The sequence below is a fragment of the Chiloscyllium plagiosum genome, chromosome 19 (assembly GCF_004010195.1).
Source record: "Chiloscyllium plagiosum isolate BGI_BamShark_2017 chromosome 19, ASM401019v2, whole genome shotgun sequence".
NCBI lineage: Eukaryota > Metazoa > Chordata > Chondrichthyes > Orectolobiformes > Hemiscylliidae > Chiloscyllium > Chiloscyllium plagiosum.
This window is the reverse complement of record NC_057728.1, coordinates 33,723,390-33,749,420: the sequence shown is the minus strand read 5'-3', so window position 1 is coordinate 33,749,420 and position 26,031 is coordinate 33,723,390. Positions and strand designations below refer to the sequence as shown.

The window sequence follows — 26,031 nt, the reverse complement described above, 5'->3', positions numbered from 1 at the left end:
ACCCCCACCCTCCTCTCACTTATCTCTCCATGCTTCAGGCTCTCTGCCTATATTCCTGATGAAGGGCTTTTGCCCGAAACATCAATTTTACTGCTCCTCGGATGCTGCCTGAACTGCTGTGCTCTTCCAGCACGACTAATCCAGAATCTGGTTTCCAGCATCTGCAGTCATTGTTTTTACCTTATAGTCAAATAATGGCCATTCTTACATCTCAAGCTGAAAGAACACATTTGAAATCAGACAGAACAACGATTTAATCAGCGATAACAGAGGCTATCTCTCATTGCTGTTGCACGCACTATCTGCTTCTGTGGAGTACCCTCGGGTTGCATGATTCCCCATGAAGTACAGAGTGTTCCTGAATCTGTGGAAATTGTTCTGATCCATGCAGATCATTTCCATTTTGTTCAAGCAAATTTTGTCTCTCAACTTACTGATACATCTTGTTGAAACATTCCTCAACTTGTTGATTAGCTTGGATTTCTTAATTTGCTGTCTATGGCTGTCTTACTGGTGAGCTGGATAGTTTTACATTGAGCTCTACGTGTCTGTAAACACCATCAGTTTTGCTGCACTGAAACTACTTCCTACTTCTGCACATCATCTGGAACTGATCTGCAGATTTACAGAAATAGCATTCTTTTTGTTGGGGCTGGGCAACACTTCTGCTTGTGTGGCATTATTGTTTTACAATGCCGATATTGAGACTCAAGGTCAAGTAAACCATTTGATGTCTATCCGATCCACTGTAAATTTCACACTTGCCTTTTGTGCTGGCCTGTTACATGTGTTTGTAAAGTGTTTAAGTGGATAGGTTCTGTTATAAAGTGGATAGGTTCTGTTGTCTCGTAGGGTGAGGTTGTCCCACTCTTATCAGGATTTGTTTCAGAGTCTCACTGATTTCTGCTGCCAGCACAATTTGAATGGCATTTTCTAATGTAATAAATCTGACAGGCTCATCATGAATTCCAACAATTCCGTCTCATACAAATTCTGGTTTCAAAACTCCATTGTCACAATTTTTCATTAATCTGCAGAGGTCATTAATGAAATTAACGAATCCCCTGGATGCTGAACTCTTCAAATAAATCCTTGCTCTTTCAAGGAGTCTGTTTTCTCTCAGACTAAAGATTACCAAAAGCTGTTTGACTTTCTTCAAAGGTATCTGTGCCTTCTTTTACATTTTGGTAACTTATAGCATCATCCATTGTAAGTCTGCCTGAATAAAACAGTGAATTTACTTATTCAGGTTGAGACTTAGTATTTAATTTTGAAGCAATTCTGTATCTGAAGAACTGTTTTTATTGAAGACGCCCAATTGAGTGTACAAGATATCCAATCCTGTTTGATCCATCTCTGATATTATATCTTGACGGCAATATTATTTATTCAACCAGTTCTGCTCAATGCATTGTTTGTTCTTATTACTTAAAAACTATTTTGATCCATAGAGTATCAATGCTGTTTATTACATTTTCCTCAAAGGTATAATGATTTTTAATGAGTAAATGATGGATTTAAAACTTTAAGCTTGCATTAAATAAGTAATATTTTATTTCTCATCTTAAAGAATCTTTGAACTTTCACATGCTATACCAGCAATATTTTCTTTGCAAGTGTTTAAATGCTATTATGGAAAAATTGAAGTTTTATATCCTAATAAAGTTTTAAAATCCATGTTATGACAAGCTGCCTGTCTCAACTGTACCTCCTCATACTATCCTCATACTCCTTAATTCCTTTAGCACCCAAAATTTATTTCCCTTAGTTGTGGAGCATTTTTAAGTCAGCTCATCCCTCTGCTGTACAAAATCCTCTGAATGAAAACAAAATCGCCTTGTGAAAGTTACGTTGCTCAAGGCGTAGACTTGCATAGTTTGCCCACTGGTAGCATTGCATTGAATAATATTTTAAACAAAGTTTAAGATTATTTCTATATTTATATTGGTTAAATCTAGCTCAATCCCACCATCACTTCATCAGCCTCTCCATGGTGTCTTTCAACATCTTCAATATTTACTTTGATTCCTTTTTTCACTGTCCCACTAAAGAACAACATACATTTCTTTGCTTTTTAACCTGTTTTACTATTTTCAAAATATTTTTTTCTCCGCTCTGCGCTACGGAAACTGTCTACACTGAAGGAAAGGCATAAATGAAGTTGTTGTAATTTTATTCCGGCAAATTGTTTTCCAAGATGGTGAATCGTCATTTCCCGTTTCGGGTCCACTAACCCTTCCTCAGCACTTCAGTTCTGAGGAAGCGACACTGGACCTGAAACAGTTACTCTGTTTTCTCCCCACAGATGCTGCCAGACCTGCTGAGCTTTTCCAGCAATTTCTGCTTTTGTTTCTGATTTCCAGCATCTACAGTTCTCTGTTTTTAGTCATTATTTCCTGATGGCTTTGGGAAATATATAGAGATTAGTACTCTTAGAAGTTATTTTGGTGGCCCTTCATAAATTATAAAGGACTGTTGGATAAAATGTGAAACTGTGACCAACTGCCTCCTCAAATGAACATAAAAGATCCTTCAGCACTAGTTGAAGATAAGGGGATTCCATTGCAGTGCTAGACTCCAATCAACATAAAATGTTGAATCTAGTAATTTATTTCATTGCTATTTGTTTATGTTACCTGTGTTTATGCACAAATTGGCAGTTATGACTCCACTACAACCATAATTATGTCTCAAAATTAGTTGCAATATGCTTTAGAATATCCTGAGGTCACAGATGGCTTCATGAAAACCCAAGCCTTCTCTCCAAAACAGGTTCCAACTATTGACACAGTCCAAGTCAAAAATATGGAGAAAAATATTTGATCAACTAATGCTTACTAATTAATTCATTTATTATTGAAGCTTCTACCTCAGAAGAGGTTGCCAGAGGCTAACCACACTTAATTCAGTTTATGCATTATAGATTGAGTTTATATTGCCATAGGAACTGCATTCAGCTTTTACGTTTGCTTAATTTAAATTGTCTAACCAATTAGTTCTTGTACCTTTTAATAATGCAGTTTTCAGATTATTAATTTTTAATTACATTGCCTTTAGTTCTTGTCTCAGCTAATTAAAATTCACCAATTATATCCATCGCTTTAAATATTGACATGTCAATTTTAATCCTTTTATGCAAATTTGTCACATTATCTTTCCAGGTTCATTGATTGTTACAGCTACATATCTCTTCAATATTTGTTTCAATTTCATGAAAAAAACAAAATCATGAAAAATTAACTCGTAGTGTTTGACATCTAGTCCCATAATATGTGGTCAACTCTTAATGGTTTAACAAGCCATTCACTTGTAAAAGAATGAGCATTAACTTACAAAGCTTTCAAATTGTGCTTGCCCTTTGAGCCAGCTCTAGCATTCAGCAAGTTGGCAGTCACCTTAAACAGCAGAATTTGGAGCAGCAAAAAACTGAATGAACTATTCATGAAACTACACAAGTAAACAAACAGGCAGCAGTAGTGGGAATGAAAGTTCTAGCTGTACTGATATACATGCTCATGCACCGACACACATATCAATTTCCATGTATTTACATTGCATGCCTTCCTAAAATTTCATGCCATATTCCTCATTCTGTTAATGCTGTATTTCCCATGGCTAGAACCACCTAACCTGCACATCTCAGGACACTATGGACAATTTAGCATGGCCAATCTACCTAACCTGCACATCTTTGGAGTGTGGGAGGAAACCAGAGCACCCAGAGGAAACCCACGCAGACACGGGGAGAACGTGCAAACTCCACATAGACGGTTGCCCAAGTTGCCCAGTTGTTAAAAGTTCTCCAGAATGAATTTAACCCATTGAATATGTCATAGCACACTCTTGGACTCAGTCTTTGCAGATTAGCATATTTCACTTTGATTAGTAAAGAAGCAAAAATTCTAGTTGATACTCTCATCAAAGGATAGAATTTAGTTAGCGTATTAATTCCTATTTCTGAACAGGAATTTGAAGATACTTGTTTTTGAAACAAATCAAACAGTTTGGTTGCTATTAGTTTCATATAGAACACTTTAATACCAAAGTTCATTCATAGATTGATACTTGCATTGGGAAGTAAATGAGAGATTGTTTAGAATTAAACAGACTCCTGTAAAAAGGAATTAACTGCCATGCAGCATTGTGACTTAATTCCTTTTGGATTTCTTGTTCTGTAATTCAAATCAGTTTATTCTGCTGGGTCAGGTGACTGTAGTCAGTCAATGGCTGATTCAGTTTAATTAGCTGGAACATTTGCAATGGATCACATTTATAATTGCATTCACTGCGAAGGGTTTGTTATTCTTTAATGTTTCTTGAAGGAATCCATGTGACTGGGCTTAGGCATTCTTCCAGCACCACAGTTGACAATACAATAGACATAGTTTGAAGAAGATTATGTAAACTGAGGCATCATGTTGGATGTTTTAGTTTTCATTGGAGTCTTTAAAACCTGCAGACTTTATAAGTCATTGATGCCTTTCAATTACATTCTTCTCATCATGGGCTTTGTATGTTAGAGATGGAAGATATTCCAGCTACGTTACTATCATTTAGCTCGTTTGAAACATTGAAATGGTTCATCATGAGAATCTTGATGTCTTTAATATTTCTCTCTTCTGAGGTCACTCTTGTTGAAATGTAATTAAGCTGATTCTCCATTCTTACTGGATAAACAAGAATATATGTTTGTTATTAAGTGTTTTCCAACTATGTGTCAATTTTACATTGCTTTAAAGACACAAAATCCAATCAGTTCCACAAAATGAGCACATTACTGCGTATAATTCTCAGTTAAAGGTTAGGTTTTTGAATAACACTTTATAATAAAGCTATACTTAGCAGAATTGACATTGCAAACTAAAACTAGGGGGATCGCATTTAAGTGTCCAGCTCTGAAATGAATACAAAGGCCTCAACCTTGAAGTAAAGTACAAATCCATGTCAGTGTATTTGGCAGAGCCACCCAAAGTCCACATCCTACCCAATTTAGTAATGCACCCAACTACTGTGCAGACTAGGTATAAGCTTTCTGCATGACTAACTTGGTTAATCTTTGTACCTGTAAAGTGGACGCAACTAGGTTAAAACTATCGATAATTATCTGAGAAATTTTGAAATGATATAGAACCATTCAGACACTGATGTAGCACCTTCAACTGATTGTACCCAATTACAGTTTCTTCTCAATTTACATAATTCCAACAAACAGATTTTGTGACAGTGAATACATCTATAATTAATCCACTTACGTTGTCATTATGCTACCACCCCAAATAAAGAGCACCTTTCATACAATAAAACATCCCAAGCAGTCCAATTTCACTTCAGACAATTTACCAGTCAGAGAGATCGAATTGATCGCCAGGGAACCATGGTTCAAGTGGGGACCAAGGACCAATGGTTAGGAGGGAAATAAACTGCTCACCCAGCATTGGATGTTGGACATACAGTATGATGGTTTAGAGAGAGGGCATTGGGCAAGAGAGGTGGAGGTGGGTATTAGCAAATGATGTTGCCACAGTGTGACATGTAGCTGAGGATCAGGAACGGACCAATAATAGCTCCTTGAGGGATATGAGAGATAACAGTGTAGGAACAGAAAGAGAAGTAATTACAGCTGACTCCCTTCTAGGATTGAAAAACATCAGATTAGAATCAGGTGCTGCAGTCCCAGCTAGCCAGATATCAGTGGAAAAGCGGGGGGTGTGGGGGTGGTGGAGCACTCTTGTAGTGCAGTGGTAATATTCCTAACCCTGGGTGAGGGGCCCAGGTTCAAGCCCCACCTGCTCCAGAGGTGTGTCATAACATCTTGCAACAGGTTGGTTAGCAAAATAGGTAAAAAAAAAAATTAAAATCAGTGGAGAAGCATTAACATTGAATTCCATGATCAGCTGTGCCAAAGACTGCAGATAAGATGAGGAAGAAAAATAGCTTGCAGTTGGTGGTGTCCCTAAGTCTGAGACAAACCCATCTGTGTTCAAACCCATCTCCTCTGGAGGTATGTAATAACATCTCTGAACAGGATGAGTAGAAAATATCTACATAGGATGTCATTTATCACCTTGGTAACTGCCATTTTGTTACTTTGAACTGAATGGATTCAGACATGACATTCCAAGAAAGACAGCCCAAATTTGAGAGACAAAAATCTTGGTAAGAATGGTGTTTTAGAAGTGGACAGGTAGTTTGTGTGATGAAGGGGTCAAAGGTTAGTTTTTTGATGAGAGATGTGATGACAACAGATTTGAAGGAGAAGGTAATAGTACCTGAGGAAAGAGAATCATTAGCATATTAGCAAACATGGGAATCAGGAAAGGAAATTGTACAGTCAGCTGCTTAGTAAGAATGGGGCCGAGAAAGCAAAAGATGGATCTAATCAACGGAGAGCACATGAGGGGATTTTGGAGAAAAACTAATGACATTTATGAATTCAGGGTCAAAGTAGGGAGAACCTTAGATTTAATCAGTATCAACAAGTTACAAAAGAGAAGGGAAACAATCAAGGTAGCTGATCAAATGGACTCAGTCTTTGTAACGAAAAACTCCATCAGCTAAAATAAAAAACAGAGAATGCTGGAGAAACACAGCAGGTCTGGCAGCATCTGTGGAGAAAGAAACACGGTTAACATTTCAAATCCAATAACTCTTGAGAGTCAGCACTGATTTGCTCAGCTTATCAGAGACGGAAGAATGTGGTGATTTCATCTGAGGATTACCATGTCTCAGGGAGGGGCAGAGGTTGAGAGGGAGTGTCCTTCATGGTAAGGAGCCCACACTGTTGGCATTACAAACCAGTCATCCAGCCAACTGAGCTAACTGACTCCTTTTGTATAGGGACTTTCATAAGGTATTTGACAAAGTGCATTTTGTAGATGATGGAAAAATCAAGTACAATTGGGGAAAAGGGCAATAAAAACATGAATGCAAAAACAGAAACAGAGTTTCACGGTGATTTTTTGAATTATAATAAAATATGCAGTTGTGCTCCCCAACATTAAGGGCTAAGACCACTGTTGCTTTGGATGAGCTGAGATGGACTTACCAAATGTTGAAATTGGATGAGGAGATGAAACTAGGAAGTGTAGTAAACAGCAAGAAGGATTGCTGTGGATCAGAATTTAATGTAACTAACAGAAGGCCCATCATCCACAGTGAAAGCTGATGGCACCCCTTTCAACCCAATCTCTCCGTGAAGCAAGATTTATTAATCAGCAGCAGGGCCCATGCACTGAGGCTCCTGGATCCTCTGAGGCACACAAGATTGCTGTATTTGATCACTGAAGATGGTGGGGAGGAGGGTTGATCATAAGGGGAGAAGCATTTTCCTGCAGTCCCTCTTTCCCAGGTCCCTTGATTAGACAGCAAGAGTACTCCAGGATAGCAGAAGTCCACAGACAAACCCAACAAGATTTGTTGCATGTCTGGCCCAGATGGAAAGTTGAATAATAGCAAGACTAAAATGAGATCCTTAGGAGGTCCTTTAGTGGTCAATTCAGGGCCTCAATTGATCTCTAAACATGAAGACCACCTGTTAATCTTTCTGCCCCACAGTTAATCACAGAGAAAGTCAGCAGACAGCACTATTTTTTAATGTTTAGAACTAGAGATGTGTGTTTGAAATGCACTGACTGATAGAAGTAGTGGCTATCTTTTCAGTAGCAATCTTCAAAATGGAATTAGGATAAATCTGATGAAAAATACAGAGATATTGGCAAGAATGTGGACTGGGAATAATTGGAATTATCTTCAAAAGACCTAACACAGACTCGGTGGACTGAATGATCAACTCATTTTGAGTAAGTCACATTGACCAGAAAAGCTAACTTTGTTTCTCTTTCCACAGACGCTGCCAGAGCTGCTGAGACTCTCCAGCATCTTCTGTTTCTGTTTCAAATTCCATCTGAACTGGATTAAAATGTATTGGTTAACATGGGTTGGGCAAAAGACTAGGCCAAAAAGATTGCTCAGGTAAGAAGCAAAGAGTCAGAGAAAGACATATTGGAGTGAAAGGCACGATTCTCATATAAACATCAAGAAAACTTGCAGAAAGTCACATTTAGTTATTACCATAACAATTGTCTGTCAATTTGTTCACTCACAGAAATGTGAAAGTGATATCTGATCTAGTACAGATAGATCAGAAATCTGTTTCCACTGCCAGGTATATCGGTTCCCAGAAAGAGTTTCCAACAGAATCTTAGAATACAACCACAGAATCCTAAAGTGCAGGGAGAGGCCATTCGGCCCACCAAGTCTGTGCTGACCTTTTGAAGAATATCAGAACATCCGTGGACACTACAGAACAATTGAGCATGGCCAAACCACCTAACCTGTACATCTTTGTACTGTGGTGCACTCGGAGGAAACCCACACAAACACAGGGAGAATGTGCAAACTTCACACAGACAGTCGCTGGAATCAAACCCAGGTCACTGGCGCTGTGAGGCAGCAGTGCTAAACACTGAGCAACCATGCTGTCCCAAAGTATTAATTTATTCAATAAAACCTATTTCAAATTTTAAAAAGAAAAATTACGTGTTGCTCAGTGACCCAGTTGCTCTGTCTGCCTTGGGCGAGAGCCATCAGAAGCAGCCAATTACTACTTCTTGCTCTGGGAGTGGTGAGATTGTAGGAGCCATTTTAAGGTAACAGGAATGGAGCAATACCACTCTGAAATTATTGAGGAAGAACAGCTGGCTCTCTTCCAACCAACACCACTTCCCAAAGATCCATGGAATAGGCAGTTCAGCTCATTCAGTGACCTAAACCAGGGTTCCATGATGGGGGAGTCTCAGCAGAATAGAGTGGGTGACATGAATGATTCATCTTAGTGTTAGGCTGGTGGCCCAGACAAGGAAGTACCTTTTGATTCCCTGAAGCAGCTTAATAAACCAACCAATCCCACTGAACTTGAAAGGGATTTACAGCGAATCTAAAATTTGTAATACTCACCAATAAAAAAGATAGCAAGCGCAGCAAGTGCAAAGCTGACCAGAAGAAGTATGATTACAGTAGCAAGCAGTAACATTTTCTTCAAATGCCGAAAGCAAGACGGAGGATCAGTTTTTGTAGAATTAACTGTTGTTGGACCTGGGAGAAACAAGATAACATCATACCAAAATTAAAATATTAACTGGGAAATTATAACATTATTGCAAAATTGTTTCCATTTTGAACACCTCCCCCACCACTTAAAAATTGTGTTTTTTTTCCTTTATTCCAAGGGGTTGAATGGTTGATGGGGAAAGCAAAAACCTATAAATATATAATTGTTTATTTTGCTCAGCAACCATTTAGCAGGACAGTAGCCTGGAAGCTTTATTATCCCTTTCAACATAAGAAAGGACCTGGTCTACCCTTCCCTTTATCAGCTATTCAACATCAGGAGATAAGGCATGTAGACTAATTGATTATGACCTTGTATCTTTGCCCATCTATGCATTATGCCAAGGTATGATGACCAGTGTAGCCATTAATTAAAAAAGGTTTTTAACTCTGCAGGGTTTATTATATGCCAGAAATGTCAGTCAATGACTAGTTATGTCAAATTTTTCATATTTTGTTAGTTTAAGTAACTAAGTTAAAAGTTAAGGAATCTGCTTTTTCTACTATGGAAGTTTTTGGTGTGTAAAATGGCAATATTGGACCAACTGTTATTTAACAGGCTGCCTGTTCACATCACCATGGATTTTCTCTTTCAGTGGAACAAGCTGGAATATAGTCAAGAAGATAAAACTATGTCGATTAGGTTTAACATATTAGAGTATCGACTTAAATGGAAAAAAGACTGTAGAAAGCTGTAGCAGAGGAATTTGGGAGTATTCGTGCATAAATCCCAAAAGCTAACAAACAAGTTCAGCTGGTAATTGTGAAAACAAATGGAATTTTGGGCTTTATTTCAAATGGAACAAAATAAACATAGGGAGGTCTTGCTAAAACTTGGAATTCAAGGGAGAGTGGCAAATCTGATCCAATGTTGACTTAAAAGCATGAAACAATGATTGATGAGTATTTTTGTGACTGGAGGTTTATAGGGCTCAGCACTGAGTCCCTTGCTTTGTGTTTTTATAGTCTATATTAATAATTCACAATCAAATCCTAGAGTTACAATAAAGAGTTTTTACAGATTATTTTAAAATTGGCCATTTGGTTGGCAATAGGGATGAAAATTTTAGATTACAGGAAGACATGAATGGTTTGGTCAGGCTGGTATATGGAAGTCAAACTGGAGAAGTCTGAGCTCATACATTTTGTGCAGTGAAGCAAGGCAATGAAATCCACAATAAATAGAGAATATTGGGTAGTGGAGGAACAAACAACACTGGAGTGGATGCCCACAAATCTTTGCATGATAAGGTGGTTAAGATGATATTTTGGCATGTCTTACTTTATCAGATAAGATAGAGAATATAAGAATAGCGAGGTTAGGCTAGAACTGTAAACAACCCCAACTAAACTACAGCATGAGTAATGTATACAATTCTGGTCTGTATTACAGGAAACGTGGAAGAAGGCACAGAGGAGATTTTTGAGAACGTTGCAAAAAATTGTAAAGTTTGGATAGGCTGGGGTTATTTCCCTTGGAACGGGGAGGTGATGGTTGAGTAACTGGGTGCATAACGATACGAGAAGCCTTGATAGAGCAAATACAGATGATCTATTTACCTGAACGGAAAGATCAAAAAGCAAGGAGCAAAGATTTAACACAAGTGGTTGTAGGATAAGAGAAAAAATGTTTTCATGCAAAGGCTGGTTGGAATCTCAAATTCAGTGCCTGAAAGAGTCATAGAGTTTGCAAAAATTGTAAAGTTTGGATAGGCTGGGGTTATTTCCCTTGAAACGGGGAGGTGATGGTTGAGTAATTGGGTGCATAACGATACGAGAAGCCTTGATAGAGCAAATCCATTTACCTTAACGGAAAGATCAAAAAGCAAGGAGCAAAGATTTAACACAAGTGGTTGTAGGATAAGAGAAAAAATGTTTTCATGCAAAGGCTGGTTGGAATCTCAAATTCAGTGCCTGAAAGAGTCATAGAGTCAGAAACTCTGGTCATATTTAAAAAGCACTCAGACCAGTCATGCTGGTCATGCCCAGTCATAGCAGGGCTATGAACCAAGTGCAGGAAGATGGGATTCAGCTGGTTAGCTATTTATCAACCAGCACAAAAATGACAGCCAGAATAGATGTTTTTGTTCATTTCTACGAATTCTATGATTCTAAATTTAACCTGTATCATTGAACTTGTGTTTGGTTGCTTTACAACATTCGATATTCCCATAGTTTCTGTAAAACCAAAAGCTTTAAGTTTCTTTGGATATTTAACCATCTGTGTACACATGTATCCTTTCAACTCCAGTGCATTTCTTAACCAAATATTTGTCCAGTTCTTTTTCAAACAGGTAATCAGATTTAACATAGATAATAGCAGTTTGAGAGAGAAACATATTTTTCTAGCTTGAGTTCAGCCATTACTGCTTTTCAATGTTGAAATTGGAGAGTAAATAATCAAATAACAGAATTGATTTCAAAATTTTAAGATCCTGAATTCTGCTCTTCCCAACCTTTAAAGAAGGCAAAACTGAGGAATGCAGATGCTGGAAACCAGAGTTTAGATCAGAGTGGTGCTGGAAATGCACAGCAGGTCAGGCAGCATCCGAGGAGCAGGAAAATCAACGTTTTAGGCAAAAGCCCTTTATCAGGAATAGAGACAGGAAGCCTCCAGGGTGGAGAGATCCCAACCTTTAAAGAAGTCTCATGCAGAAAAGGACACTGGGAGATGGCGCTGGCATATTCGAGGTGAAGGATTACCTTTGAGGTGTTTTTTTTCAAATGGTGAAGGAAAGCAGAAGATTGAAATACTTATTGAGGGAAGAATTGCAAGCAAATAAAATGGATTTAAATATTGGGATTTTTCTTATTATTATCAGTTTATAGGGTGCGGGTGTCGCTGGCTAAGATAACATTTACTGTCCATTACTAATTGCCCTGGAGATGGTGACAGTGAGCTGCCTTCTTAAATTGCTGCAGTCCTTGGGTGTAGAAACATCCATGATGATGGTCAGAAAACAATGCCAGAATTTTGAGCCAGTGATTTTACACTGCTAGCAGGGGCTCTTACCTGCAAGAAGCCAAACTCAGTTGGCATGTCTGGGATTTTGCAACCATTCAATAGGCTGAAAGTCAATGCATATCTGCATTCCAATTTGTGCTTAATCTGTTAAGTTTCCTCTTCTGCAAAATCAGCCCAATAGATTACATTTACTGTCAGAGAGCTGACTCCCAAGTGAATACAGAATGCACGATATGGTAGACTATTGTGGTACTTCACCAAATTTATTATTAATTTCTTTTCATTTGTATATTAAAGGCATGCTTGGCTTTACCTGGAATTCATTTTTTAAATATATTCTACGTGCAAGTAAACTCTGGTTATTTGTTAGTCGAAATCTATTATTCTCAGCTACATTTAAAATGAATATAAGCCTTACAATAAATATTTAAAAGTTGCAGTGGTTTGATAAAACAGTTTCACTATTACAGCTACAGAATGAAGCTCTTGAGTTGAAGGATTAGGCATGCTGTTGAGAACTTTAAAAATAGGTCTGCATTACTCCCAGCCTGTCAACTACTTGTTTGAAGAGTGCTTTAGGGCTGGGTATATAATGGAAAATACATTATTTCATCTTGATATTCTTTCAACATTGTCCAGCAATAAGTAGAAGCAAATAGAGAGGATAAGTGTTACACATAAAATATTAAAAAAATATTCTTGGTCCCCATAGCTACTAGACAATACAGATACCGTACATTACCAGTAATCTAAAGAACAACCCACAAGTGTATTGTTTGAAATGACAGATTTTGAATTATCTGTACAATAAAGTGAACATCCTAACTCTATTTCACGACTGTACTGAATTATTTTAGCTGCTTGCATGATACCATTAAGACCATTTTGTTTGATGAATTACACTGTTAATGATACACCACTGAAGGCAACTCTGATAATATATACTTGTTTTATGTTAGTGTATTTGATCATTTGCTTAGGAAATTACCTCACCCCTTCTGGATCACCAACACATCAATAACCTGTCTACAGAAATTGCAGCATTTTAACATTTATCTCTGATTGCCCATTCAGAATTTCTGTGCCTCATACCAACTTCAGGCTCGTTTTTCTCATTATTTTTCAACAATTCCTTCGTGGGTGCTTCAGTTTCATCAGCAACACTTCCACATTCTGCTGACTCTAGGAGAGATTTAAAGAGAATTAACTTGGCACACATTCTGCATGTTTAAAATGACAATGCCACTGAACCACTTCAATAATTTCCAGCAAACTATTGTATGAAGGCTCAGTAAAAGGAAAATGCTAATGATTTCATTTTTGTCCTTTCCCTGATGTGCTTTTATGCATTACAGATGTTGGATAAATTAACATCTTACACATTGTTAGTGCCTTTGTAGCAGTGTTTTTTAAAAAAAATGTATATGATACAAGGACAATTGTAGCAAGGACATATGTTACATGGTAGTTGGTAGTATCAAAGAAAGATGTTAGAAATTGTAGAATTGTACTAGCTGAGACTTTTAAAATTGATTTTATTTATTTGTCAGATAATGTTACTAAGCGGTAAGGCCATCTTAGTGGATGAAAGCCTCGGAACATAATGCCATCATTGAAAGTATCATTAGACAGGAAAATTAAAGTACTTTTAAGCAAGTTACAGGTTCTTTGGAATAATAGTGGCAGTACACTAGGGATATTGAGTAGGTAAGTAGAAATCAGAATTAACGTGTCAGGGTCCTGTTGATCCTTCCTCAGACCAATACACGGCAAAACATTAATTCTGATTTCTCTCCACAAATGCTGCCAGATCACCTGAGCTTTTCCAACAATTTCTGTTTTCGTTTCAGATTTACAGCATCCACAATTCTTTTGGTTTTTATTAAATATTTCCTGTGATTGTCTGGGAATGGTAGTTGTTCTGTGAGGGATAACATCAGGTTCTAGAGAAGAACAGAGATGAAATACAAGGATTACCTTTAACTACATGTACTGGAGTATACCACATACTAAACAAAATGATTACACTTTCTTTATCAGTTACAGGACAATGCCACTATATCATTAGCTCAATCAAGATTAACATGAGATGGCTATTTGACCAGCTGGATCATTCTTACATTTATACTTTTCTTCTGTCTCTTTCTCCCATGTTTTCCTAAAGTTAGCAAATCTTATTGTTACATGATTGCACAAGTATCAGTCGTCCTCAGTTCCATGCCTGCATGGCCAGCATTTATATGAACCCAAAAAACAGGGGGAAGCAGTGACACAGAGACTGGTAATCTGGAGGTCCCTGGTTAATTTTCTCGGGACACGGGTTTGAATCACAGAATTGCAGATGGTCAAGTCAAAAAGAGCTTATCTAATGGTACCCCGGAAACCAATGTCAATTATTGCAAAAATTCAACTAGTTTTCTAATGTATTTTAGAGAAGAAAAATCTGCCATCTTCACCTAATCTGATCAACATATGCCTCCAGACTCACAGCAAGGTAGCTGACTCTTAATTCTCCTTTGAAATGACCCAGGAAGCCATTCAGTGTAAGGGCAATTAGGAATGGGAATTAAATGCTAGCCTTGCTGGTGATTCCCATATCCCATGAATGAATAAAAACAAAAAATGAATGTTGACGATATTAGATGGCACAATGACATGGTGGTTTACACTGCTGCCTCACAGCACCAGGGACCCAGGTTGGAATGCAGTCTTGAGCGATTCTGTATAGAGTTTGCACATTCCCTCTGTGTCTTTATGGATTTTTTCCATGTGCTCTGGTTTCCTCCCACAGTTCAAAGATGTGCAGGTTAGGTGGATTGGCCATCCTAAATTGCCCATAGTGTCCAGTGACATAGAGGCTAGCTATATTAGCCATGATAAATGTAGGTTCTGAGCTACGTCTGCATAGGATGCTCTTCAGACTTGATAGGCTTAATGGCTTTTTCCACACTTTAGTGATTCTTTGATTCTAATCACTCTGATTTTAGCCTCACTTCATATCTTCATATGCACACTTCCTAGATAGGCTGGGAACAGTGTCCTATTTCATTTCAATACCAGTTTTTGTAACTTTACCATTGCCTTGATTGAATGAAACTAATTCAATAGGGACCAGTCAAAACATTTTTAAGTTCCATTAATTAACATTATAATTCAGTATAATTACCCTACAGCTTCAATAGTGCAAAATGAACACTTGAAAATAGATTACATAATAATGTAAGAATTCCAAACTTGATCAAAAAGACTTGCTTTTAGATAACACCTTTTGCGATTATAGGATCTGAAAGCATTTGACAGCCAATTTAATTAATGCATTCCAAAGTTCGACAAAGAGCAATTTGATACACAACTCGATAATCTGTTGAATGATTTTAATTGAAAGGAAACTGAGGAGAACTTTCCTGTTTTTCTTAGGAAAATGTCACATGAACTCTTTCTTCCATTTAAAGGGCAACTGGGGGCCTTTGTTTAATATCTTCCGACAGGCAGCACCTCCGACATGTCAGCACTCCTTCAGTACTGCACTGGAGAGTCAGACTAAATTTTGTGCTCAAGTTCTGGATTGCAATTTGAAATGATAACATTCTGACTCAGAAGTGCAAGTGTTCCCCAATCGATTGAAAATATTATTAAAATATGATTTTGCAGTAATACGTACTTGACGTTGGGTCACAGGGGTCTTCACAGGTATTTGCCCTGTGCAAATTGTTTATCGAATCAACCACATAGAGTTTGCTTTCACCATCCAAGTCAAAAAGTGTAAAATCCTTGATACCGTTCTGCATTTTCATCTAACAGAAAAGAAAATTATGTAGCAAACTAAAATATAAATCTGCAACAGCTTATCTGCGATACAAAGAATACAAATTCACAAGGAGTTTAATTTCAGACAAATAGGGCATCCAAATCTCTTAAAGATTAAAACCATGTGTAATACATATATAAACAGATTAATAATCTTGAATTGTAAAGTACAAATGATGTTTGGTGTTTTTTACATTACAATTCAAGATTACTAATCTTAATAATTTGTATAAAGAGATTAATATGTATTAATTCCCATTCAGTATTCCATCAAAACTAAATAAAAGAGAAGGAAATCAAGGTAGAGAATATTTTCATTAAATGTAGCCTAGCCCTATTCAAATAATGTCAAATCTTTGTATTAAACCCCTCATTAGCATTCGTATTTTTCAACCCAGATCCACTACTTTGTAAGGCTGCACAATTCTCAATGGCTGGCTCTATTCAGGATCTCTCAAAAGGTATTAAAGCCAGGAAAAGATAGTACTTACATTCTATAGGTTTACAAGTAAATGAAAGTTTTAGTGCATCTTCACTATAAAAGAAGATGAAGAAAATTTGTAGAAGGACAAAACCTTCAAACCCCCGTATACTGTTGGGTGATGACATTCTTTCTTAATAGCATTATGGTTGCACATACCTTAATTTTATAATTTCTCCTCTATTCCATGCTATCACAAACTCCATATCACTATATAAAACTTTGGATTTCTATCTTACCTGCAGCTCTGACATTGAAATTAGGGGAGATTTTCCATTCAGGTGTTTATGACAAGATGTCTTGGAACTGCAAGTTTGCAGCTTTGATTTCTCTACATTTAAATGGAATGAGTTGAAAGTTGGGACTGAGACAAAAAAACTGCAGATGCTGGAATCCAAGGTTGACAGGCAGTAGGCTGGAAGAACACAGCAAGCCAGGCAGCAGCAGGAGGTGGAGAAGTCGATGTTTCGAGTGTAACACTTCTTCAGGACTAAGAAAGTTGGGACTGAGCAGGCTTGCAACTTCCTATCTAACAGTCTTTGTGAAGTTTATTTTACTTTTGTCTGCATACACTTTGTTCTGGAATCAAACCTCATTCATTCTTAAAACCATGGATCAATAATATGAGATTCCTCAGTAATAGGCAATTAGCTCTGGTATCCCATTCTTTGAGATTCTTCAGAACATAGGCTAAGCTAACATCTGACAATAGGTTTAAACTAAGGTTACTTGATCAATTTTTTAAAAATGATCCAATTCATGCTATTGCCATTTCTGAACATTGATATTTCTATAACACCGCCTTGTTGCGACCTGCAGAGCTTCCCTTGCTTTATTTACAATTCATTCATATATTGTCATGAGACACGTTGGCAATCAATTAATGCTAAATTCCTTGTTACAAAGCTCAAATCAGTATATTTCAATGCCTTTTTTTTCTAAATCATTCTTGGCAAAGAGAATACCTCAGGAATTTACTGCCCATCCTTAAAAACCTCTCAAGAATGCAGAACTGAACTGCTGCAGTTCAACGTACTGTAGGCTTGATACAATTAGCTTGTTACATCAACTATTACACTTGGAAGCTAAGTCTCACGGTCTGGAATCATAAGTAAGCCAAGCTAATCCAGGCCAGATCAGAATGGCAGATTTCCTCCCCTAAAAGACATGAGTGAACCAAACAAGTTTTAAAAGTGATGAATTGTTTTTATATTACAGATTTATTAACTAATTGATGTATGAATTCCCTAGCCACTAGGATTTGAGTTAATGTCTCTGGAATGTGGGTGCAGGGGGCTGACCAGCAATTACCAACATGTTACCATTCCCTTACAAGGCCCCTGTTAATATCATCAAAGCTCAATACTTAGACCCTATTCTGACAATGGCACAAAAATAACATTGAAGCATAAAGCTCTTCGCTTTCTAAAGTGGTTCCTGAAGACGTGATAATTTCATGAAAACATGACAGCTCTTCTTTATGAAAACTAATCATTTTAAACTGTAAGGTTATTATAAAATTGCCAAGTAAATCAAGCTTTTTTTTAAAAAAAAGCAGATGTCTGCAATGAATCAATCCCATTGCTATTAAGCTAGCTCCTAGAAAATACAATTCAGAAATGGATGATAGAATCACTTATTTTATCTATCCTAAATCCTGTGGTCTTAATATTCCACCCCTTTTCACCCTACTTCAGCTGAAATCCTGGCAAGACTTCACATTGTGAACTTTTGCCTAACAAACCCAACCCCATCCATTTAGTGGCTAACTAACCATTAAGCTGGCCAAATCTGGCCAATTACCACTCCATCAATTGACTCTCAATCATCAGGGAAGTGATGGAAGGTGTCATCAACAGTGCTATCAGGCATCACTTGCTCAATGATAACCTGCTCAGTGACACCCAGTTTGGAGTCTGCCATGACCACTCAGCTCCTGACCTTATTATAGCCTTGGTTTAAAACCTGGATAAAAGAGGTGAGATGAGATTGACAGCTCTCGACATCAAGGAGGCCTAGCAAAACTGGAATCAATGGGTATCGGGGGTAAACTCTTTGGAGTCATACCTGGCACATAGGAAAATGGTTGTGCTTGTTGGAGGTCAACCATCTCAGCTCCTGGATATCTCTGCAGGAGTTCCTCAGGGTAGTGCCCGAGGCCCAAGCATCTTCAGCTGCTTTATCAATAACCTTCCCTCCATCATAAGATCAGAAGTGGCGATATTCACCAATGATTGCACAATGATCAGTATCATTTGCTACTCCTCGGATACTGAAGCAGTCCATGTTCAAATGCAAAAGATCTGACAATATCCAGGGTTTGGCTGACAAGTGACAAGTAATATTTGTGCCACACAACTGCCAGGAAATGACCACTTCCAGTAAGAGACAATCTAACCACTGCTTCTTGACATTCAGTACTATTACCATCACTGAATCCCTGGCTATCAAACATCCTGGGAGTTACCATTGATAAGACTCACCACATAAACACGGTGGTTACAAACGCAGGTCAGAGGCTAGGAATACTACAACAAGTAACTCACCTCCTGACTCCCCAATGCCTATCCACCATCAACAAGGCACAAGTTAGGAGTGTGATGGAATACTCTCTATTTGCATGGATGGGTACAGATTCAGCAATACTCAAGCAGCTTGATACTATCCAAAACAAAGGAACCCTCGTGACTGGCACCACATCCACAAGCATGCACTCCCACCACCACCAATGCTCTGTGGTAACAGTATGTACTATCTACAAGATGCACTGCAGAAATTCACCAAAAATCCTCAGACAGCACCTTCCAAACCCATGACAGCTTCCATTTAGAAGGACAAGTGCAGCAGATACATGGAAACCTGCAAGTTCCCTTCCAAGTGACTCACCATCCTGACTTGAAAATATACTGTGATTCCTTTAGTCACTTGGTCAAAACTCTGGAATGTCCTACCAAACGGCATTGTGGGTCAACCTACAGATCTTGACTGCAGTGGCTCAAGAAAGCAGCTCACTACCATCTTCTTGATGGCAATTAGGGATGAGCGATAACTGCTGGCTGGCCAGCGATGCCCAGGTCCACGAAAAGTGCCTTCAAGTTGGTTTTCTGACCAACAGGAAGTCTCAGCACAGGGAGCAACATGCAAATCAGAAACCATCATGTCTTTATTGGAAGCAATGGCTTCTGTTGGTACTGCACTGGAACTGGCACAAAGGCATTGTTGTGCTGAAACCAGTACTAAAGGTAAGTCTGGAGATTTTTGCCTTGTCCAGGCTGGTAGGCTCCAGAAAATGCAGTGAGGGGCCTGGGGCAAAGGAGCCAAACATGTAGGAAGGTATTGGTTCTCTGACAAGCCCACTGACTCCCCCTATCCCCTACCAAATATTCATCGCCAACCTGCACAGTAAAAGCCTACCAGTGTAGCATGATCCAGCCTCTAAGTAACACTTAAGGCGCCTCAAATGGCTCATGGCCTGGCAGGCCCCCTGACAACTCCACGCCGCTGGTAAAATTGTGGTGGACACTGATCCAGGTCGATAAGCATGGATAAAGTACTGTGGCATTTACTTCCCCCTTCCTGTCCGCACAAACTGCCAGCCTGCTGTCATTGTCAGATTAGATCAACTAATTATATAAAATAGTTTGTTTTACTATCCCCATGTTACATGGCTTGAGGAAATTATTGTTATTCCAATATTTTCAATTGACCATTAGAAGCTGCACTGTTTGTGTTCTGATGTAATTCGAGCTGAGTTGACAGCTCCTTTTCTCATTTCATTATTGCACTTCTATTATGGGTCCAGATAATTTGAGTGTGCAAATCTCACACCAGTGAAATTTTAAATTAACCAATAACAAAAGTCTAAATTTATAATTACATATCTACTTGGATTTTTCAAGGAAAACAGTAAATATAGACGTATGGAGTCTTTGGAGACTCAAGTTTGGGTAAATTGATAAGAACATCTTAATTATATTAAACAAATACATTTTACTGTTCAAATTTAATAACAATTACAGAATCACTCTCCAAATCTGTGTGCGTCAGGACTTAGGTGCATCTTAAACATTTATTTCACTAATCAACTGTTAGAGAAATTTGATATTAAATTGGAAATTGATGAACAGAAGTTTCAGGTTGCTGTCTAGTGTCCATTTGATATAATGTTAAAAACTCAGCGACTTAAGTATAGCAATCACTACTTACACCACTTTCTCCAAAAATAAATTCAACTTACCAGGCTTCCTTTGGAATCAAATTCTGTGAAGCATAAATTGAATCAATGGGTTGTCAGCATTCACCAAGAAAATTACAAAATTGAGGTGATCTTTTAATATAAACAGCGTACTGCTTGAAATTCTCTTTACTGAAACAGAACTGCTGCAGATCAGCTGTGTGATTCCAGCAAACTACACTCAACAATCTAAATATAGATGTTCCCACATCAAGTACTCGGGTTTCTAAATTTTAAAATATCGAACCAACATGGGAATATCCATGGAGAATCATTTTTACAATATAGCTCTGTATAATTTCTCATTAAAAAGTTTTTAAGTTAAACTTTGGATTCTACTTAAAATTGAAAGTTCAAGACATGACGATGAAATATTTGTTTCCATGTATGGTCACAGCTGCAGGGAAACTATGAATTGCATTCTTACAAGAAGGGAATGGTGGTCTTTTAAGCTGGCTTGCTGGTTCTGAAGGAATGCACAGATGGACCTTCAACCTGAAATAACAAAGATCTCCCTGGGGTCGAATATGGTTGCATGGCAGGCTAATGATTGAAAATGCGTTTAAGCAGAGTCAAACAAATTAATCCCAGAAATAAACAAATTGAAACTAATCGCCTTTTTTATACAAAAGTACTGTAGTCAAAGTGGTGCTACAATGACCTTGCAAAATAATCAGTGAGCTCTTTAGATGGACTCAATTTGATTTGAGTATGTTAGAAAAAACGTGCAATATCATCAAGATATCTCAGTGCTTAAAATGTTCCTTGTGAAGGTCAATGAGGAGTCAAAGTGAACTGGTTCTAAAACATTAATGTTCAGGGAGCAATCACAAGTTGTTTGTGAGAATGCTATTAACAGAGATTTGTCTCTAAATCAAGTGAGCCAAAGACATTTCAGATCCAATTTTCACAGTGGGCACTGTGAAAGTGGTTAGCACTGCTGTCTCACAACGCCAGAGACCCGGGTTCAATTCCCAACTCAGGCGACTGACTGTGTGGAGTTTGCACATTCTCCCCGTGTCTGCGTGCGTTTCCTCCAGGTGCTCTGGTTTCCTCCCACAATCCAAAAATGTGCAGGTTAGGTGAATTGACCATGCTAAATTGTCCGTAGTATTAAATGTAGGAGTATGGGTCTGGGTGTTATACGGGTCGGTGTGGACTTGTTGGGCCGAAGGGCCTGTTTCCACACTGTAAGTAATCTAATCTAAAAAAAATCTGAGTCTTGCAGGAATTATAAGTTGGTGAACGAAGCTCCTGGTCTCTTCTTGCTCCACTTGTCATCACCTTTACATTTAAGACGTTCAAAAGATGAGTAAGTAAAGATATCTGTCTGCAATGTGAAACTAGGAAACAGCACTGTGAGGTGATGATTGTGCAAACATTAGTTGTGGGGTGAGATTGTTTTCAGTATTAGTGTGAAGACAGTGAGTATACTTAGAACAGGAAAATGGTGCTGCAGTGTTTTTTTTGATTGAAAGGAGTAAACTATTATAATTTGTGGGAAGGGACAGAGACAGGAGCATTGGTAGTTGTTGTTAAAAGACAGGAGAGGTGAGGAACTATAATCAATTTCAATTGTGAAATAATTGAACCCTTTCCGACTATATAGCCAAGTCTTGCTATTGTTGCAACTAACTAAGCTCCCCTTAACTCACTCTGCCCAATCTGCTGGGTAATTACATGATGATCCTGCTATTAGAGGCATGCCACATCTTTTTCCTGACTTCCAAAGAGGGACACGAAAATTGCACATCAAACTTGTCCCAAACTTATAGAGCAGACAAAATTCTGTCTAGGCTGCCGTTAAATTTGAAAACCAGAAATTTAATTTCACTTTAAGGCATGCATCCAGACTTTAAAACACTCCTCAGATGATCCACTTAAAAACTGGACTGCAAAAATATAGAAACTGCCTGTTTTCTGATATGATTACATGAGATTACAACAGTCAGATTAAAAGAGGGTCTAGATATTACAATCACTGGTCCCACTCTGGCATTATCACAAGGGTTTGTTGGTTTTCCTAGCTACCCCATGTTAAAACCAAGACTTAGGATTCAGCAGCAATTAAATAACTTTCAATTTTGCACTGGGCAGATGGTGTGCTGAACAGGCAGCCTGTCCAGCCAATGACTGAAGACCTGAATGATTTACATAATCACCTGAATTTGAAATTTGGGGAGGGCTGGTTCACGAAAGTAATCACAACACCATATGGGTAACTTTTGCATTGGGGTGTGGGATTCTTGGGTAGTATTGAAAGGATTTCTTAAATGGGTAGAGCCAGTACTCAAATCTTCAGGAGGTAGCTCTGGCCTGAGAAGCAATCTCCAGCATTTTAGATGGTATTGTGACAGACATTTCTTGAACAGGTCCACAACAAAGTGATCCGAGGTGCTAGTTCCCTGGCTAAATAGCTGGATCCTTGTAGGTAGAAAGAAAAACAAATCTAAAATTGGATTTAACATTGAATGTTTCAGGCTTATTATGACAACAGCAAGCATCGACGACCAATACTCAACTAACTTCCTCTGACTTTAATGCTCTAGACCTTCATGATTTTTAAACAAGATAAACACGGACCTAAATGGTTGCTATGATCAGTTGGCCAGGCTGAGCCAAGCTCATGAAATCATCAGTAAAGAAGAATCAGTCTGAGCTGAAACTACTACTGGTACAAGACACTGGAATCCAGCTATGTATTATATGGTTTGAAATCAAACCTTTCTGGAAGTTAAACATTGGGATGAAAGTCACAGTGGATCATTTTTAAAAGGAAAACAACAACAAATAACGCCAGTTACACAGGTTAGAAAGAAGGGCATGATTTGGAGTCCCCTCATCTGGTTGTAAAAATGGGACAGAGTTAGGAATTTACACCAAGTTTGACAGCTTTAGTGGACTGTAATGAAATAGTAAAGCCTAGAGATACCAAAGCTGCAGGTTTTGATAGCAGATGAGGCAGGATCAGAGATGAACAATGGTACAGATTTGAAAGCACATAGTAATGGTTCAGTTAGGTGGTCAACAACTCACCTGGAAAAAAAAATTTGCAAAACAATCTAGTTCAGCTTCAGACAATTGTCTGAATGAGGGACAGGGAACCGATACTGGGAAAAAAATTCTGCTTGTCCAATACTCCATAGCAGACAAGCAGAAAGTGGTTAAGAGGTGGTGAAGGAAGCAAGTGCCAGAAGAATATGTTACATTCCTAATGCGTTTGTGGGTGAATGCCTTGAGGGCTCGCACGTATATGACTAACTAAAAGTAGATCCTCAGGAGCTTTCCAGGAATGGGGAAAGGCCATTACAGGTAATTCTCTAAATTTGATTGAACAGCGAAGAATGGAACTAAGTATGCCAAACAACTCTGGACATGGGAGGAGATATGTTGGAGGAGGATGGTGCCAACCACCAGTTGAAGGCTGTCAATACGCTTAGAATGTTGAGATTGAATGGTTTATGCTCATCACTGCAAAGTCTAAAGAGATTTAAGGACTGTGATTGGGTCAGAATATGACTGAAGTATCACACAAAATTGAAGGAAGAACTGCATTTGAGAGACCACAAGACATAGGAGTGGAAGTAAGGCCATTCAGCCCATTGAGTCCACTCTGCCATTTACTCATAACTAATGGGCATTTCAACACCACTTATCCACACTCTCCCCGTATCCCTTAATTCCTGGACTTGAGAAAAAAACTAACCGGTGGCAGAGTCCAAGTCACTCAGCATAAGGTTTTAGTTCTACTATTTTGATCATGCTTTGCAACATTTAAGAGATCATACCTAAAAGATTCAAAGGAATGCATCAGTTTGGTTGCAGTGATACAGGCGGTCTATTGCTCTCATGTAATTCTGAGCATATTAAATTAGTGACTGTGTCAAAATAATTCCACTTCCAATATCTACAATCTGTTTTATGTTTGACCAGTTTCGCTCTCCACAAATGCTGCTTAAGCTGTTGAGTGTTTCCAGCACTCTTCTACTGCAAGACAGCATTCATTGACATCTACACATTCCAGCAGTTATCAAGAAAAGGATTTAAGTTCTAAAAGAGCAGCCAAAAACTTATCAAAACTACATTTGCAACTGCAATTGAAAAATTAGCGAAATGCAAGGCCAGCTAAAGCTACATTTGGATGCTGTGAACAAAGCAATTTTCTAATGCGTGTGTGGTTGAAGGTTGCAGATGGCTTTTAGGAATGAATACCAGATGCACACAATAAGAATTACATACAAAATTGAGTCCAGGCTTTCATTCCACTCAAACTTTTACCAAATAGTTTTTGTTCAATTAGGATTTGCAATTAAATATTCAAGATATATGGATTATACAACATTGATTTATCAATAGCTCAAGACTATTTATACAGCACACAATTAGCAGACACTGAGAAAACAGTTAACTGAGTAAATATCTATAAAGCAGACCCATTTGACTGACTTTAGAAATATGAATAAAAAAGGATAAAACATGAAATATTAAAAACCTTTGATAAAATGTCATTGTAAGGCCTCCAAAGTGGGGTTGGCAGTTGGCAAAAGCTGGGCAGAGCAAGGATGCCAGACCCAGTGCAGACTGTGGTGGCAGTGACATGTCACTGTGTTCAGCTGTTAATTATTCACATCATAACAATGGAAAATGCTTGAAACATTCAACAGTTTAAACCATAGAGGAGTAAGGTACAGATTAACCAGGATTAAGGTTATAATTATGTGGAGAGGTTGGTGAAGACAGTGTTTCCCATTACACTGGAAGGTTTACTGCAAAGGCTTGTAGTAAAGTATCTAAAATATGACCTTGAAAGTCTATTTTTAACATATAATATTGCGTGAGATAAGAAAACATCTAGAGTGATTAGAATTCTCTACCATGAACCATTTAAGCAAAACTATAATAAAACATTAAATAGTCATTCAAGAGAGAAATCAGAATTTGAGAAATCAAATGTGTTTCAGCTGTGACGATTGGATTAAACAGCAGGAGAGACTTTAAGCTAAATGGTTGGCTTTTTATGCAAATATTATGAAGGTGCACAAGTTAATAGCAATTAAAGTCTAATTACGTACAATATCTTCTGAAGCCCATTCCATTTTCAAACACTATATTCAAAATTGTGATAAAATTGGAGGCCAGGAGGCTTGCTGTATTCAGTTCCATATTCATTCATTATTCACATTTGATGTGATACAAAACTTTCTGTAAGGATGGATGCTATGGAGTTGTTCTTTTTGTTACATTAAGATATGGACTATTGAAACAGAGAACATTTCGGCGCAGTACAGGCCCTTTGGTCCTCGATGTTGCACCAAACATGTGGAACCAATCTGAAGCCCATCTAACCTACACTATTCCATTCTCATCCATATGCCTATCTAAATGTTCTTAAAGTTAGCAAGTCTACTACTGTTGTAGTGTGTTCCACACCCCTAC

The 26,031-nt window shown here is 38.0% G+C and overlaps 1 protein-coding gene across 2 annotated transcripts; it reads right to left on the bottom strand.

Moving 5' to 3' along the window:
- Positions 1–4,003: 4,003 nt before the first annotated feature.
- On the bottom strand, positions 4,004–20,781 carry LOC122559668 (leucine-rich single-pass membrane protein 1-like). 2 transcript variants are annotated; one of them, XR_006314495.1, is made up of 6 exons: positions 20,599–20,781; positions 15,735–15,867; positions 13,166–13,255; positions 9,655–9,713; positions 8,956–9,093; positions 4,004–4,667 (listed from the first exon to the last, which is right to left on the bottom strand). XR_006314495.1 is itself a non-coding variant. In XM_043709523.1 (5 exons), exons 2-5 carry the CDS (start codon positions 15,865–15,867, stop codon positions 4,501–4,503), a joined length of 528 nt encoding a protein of 175 aa, XP_043565458.1. In that variant the 5' UTR covers positions 20,599–20,780; the 3' UTR covers positions 4,004–4,500. The 2 variants fall into 2 exon arrangements, 1 of the variants encoding a protein (XP_043565458.1); XM_043709523.1 differs by lacking the exon at positions 9,655–9,713 and having other exon boundaries at positions 20,599–20,780.
- Positions 20,782–26,031: the final 5,250 nt, after the last annotated feature.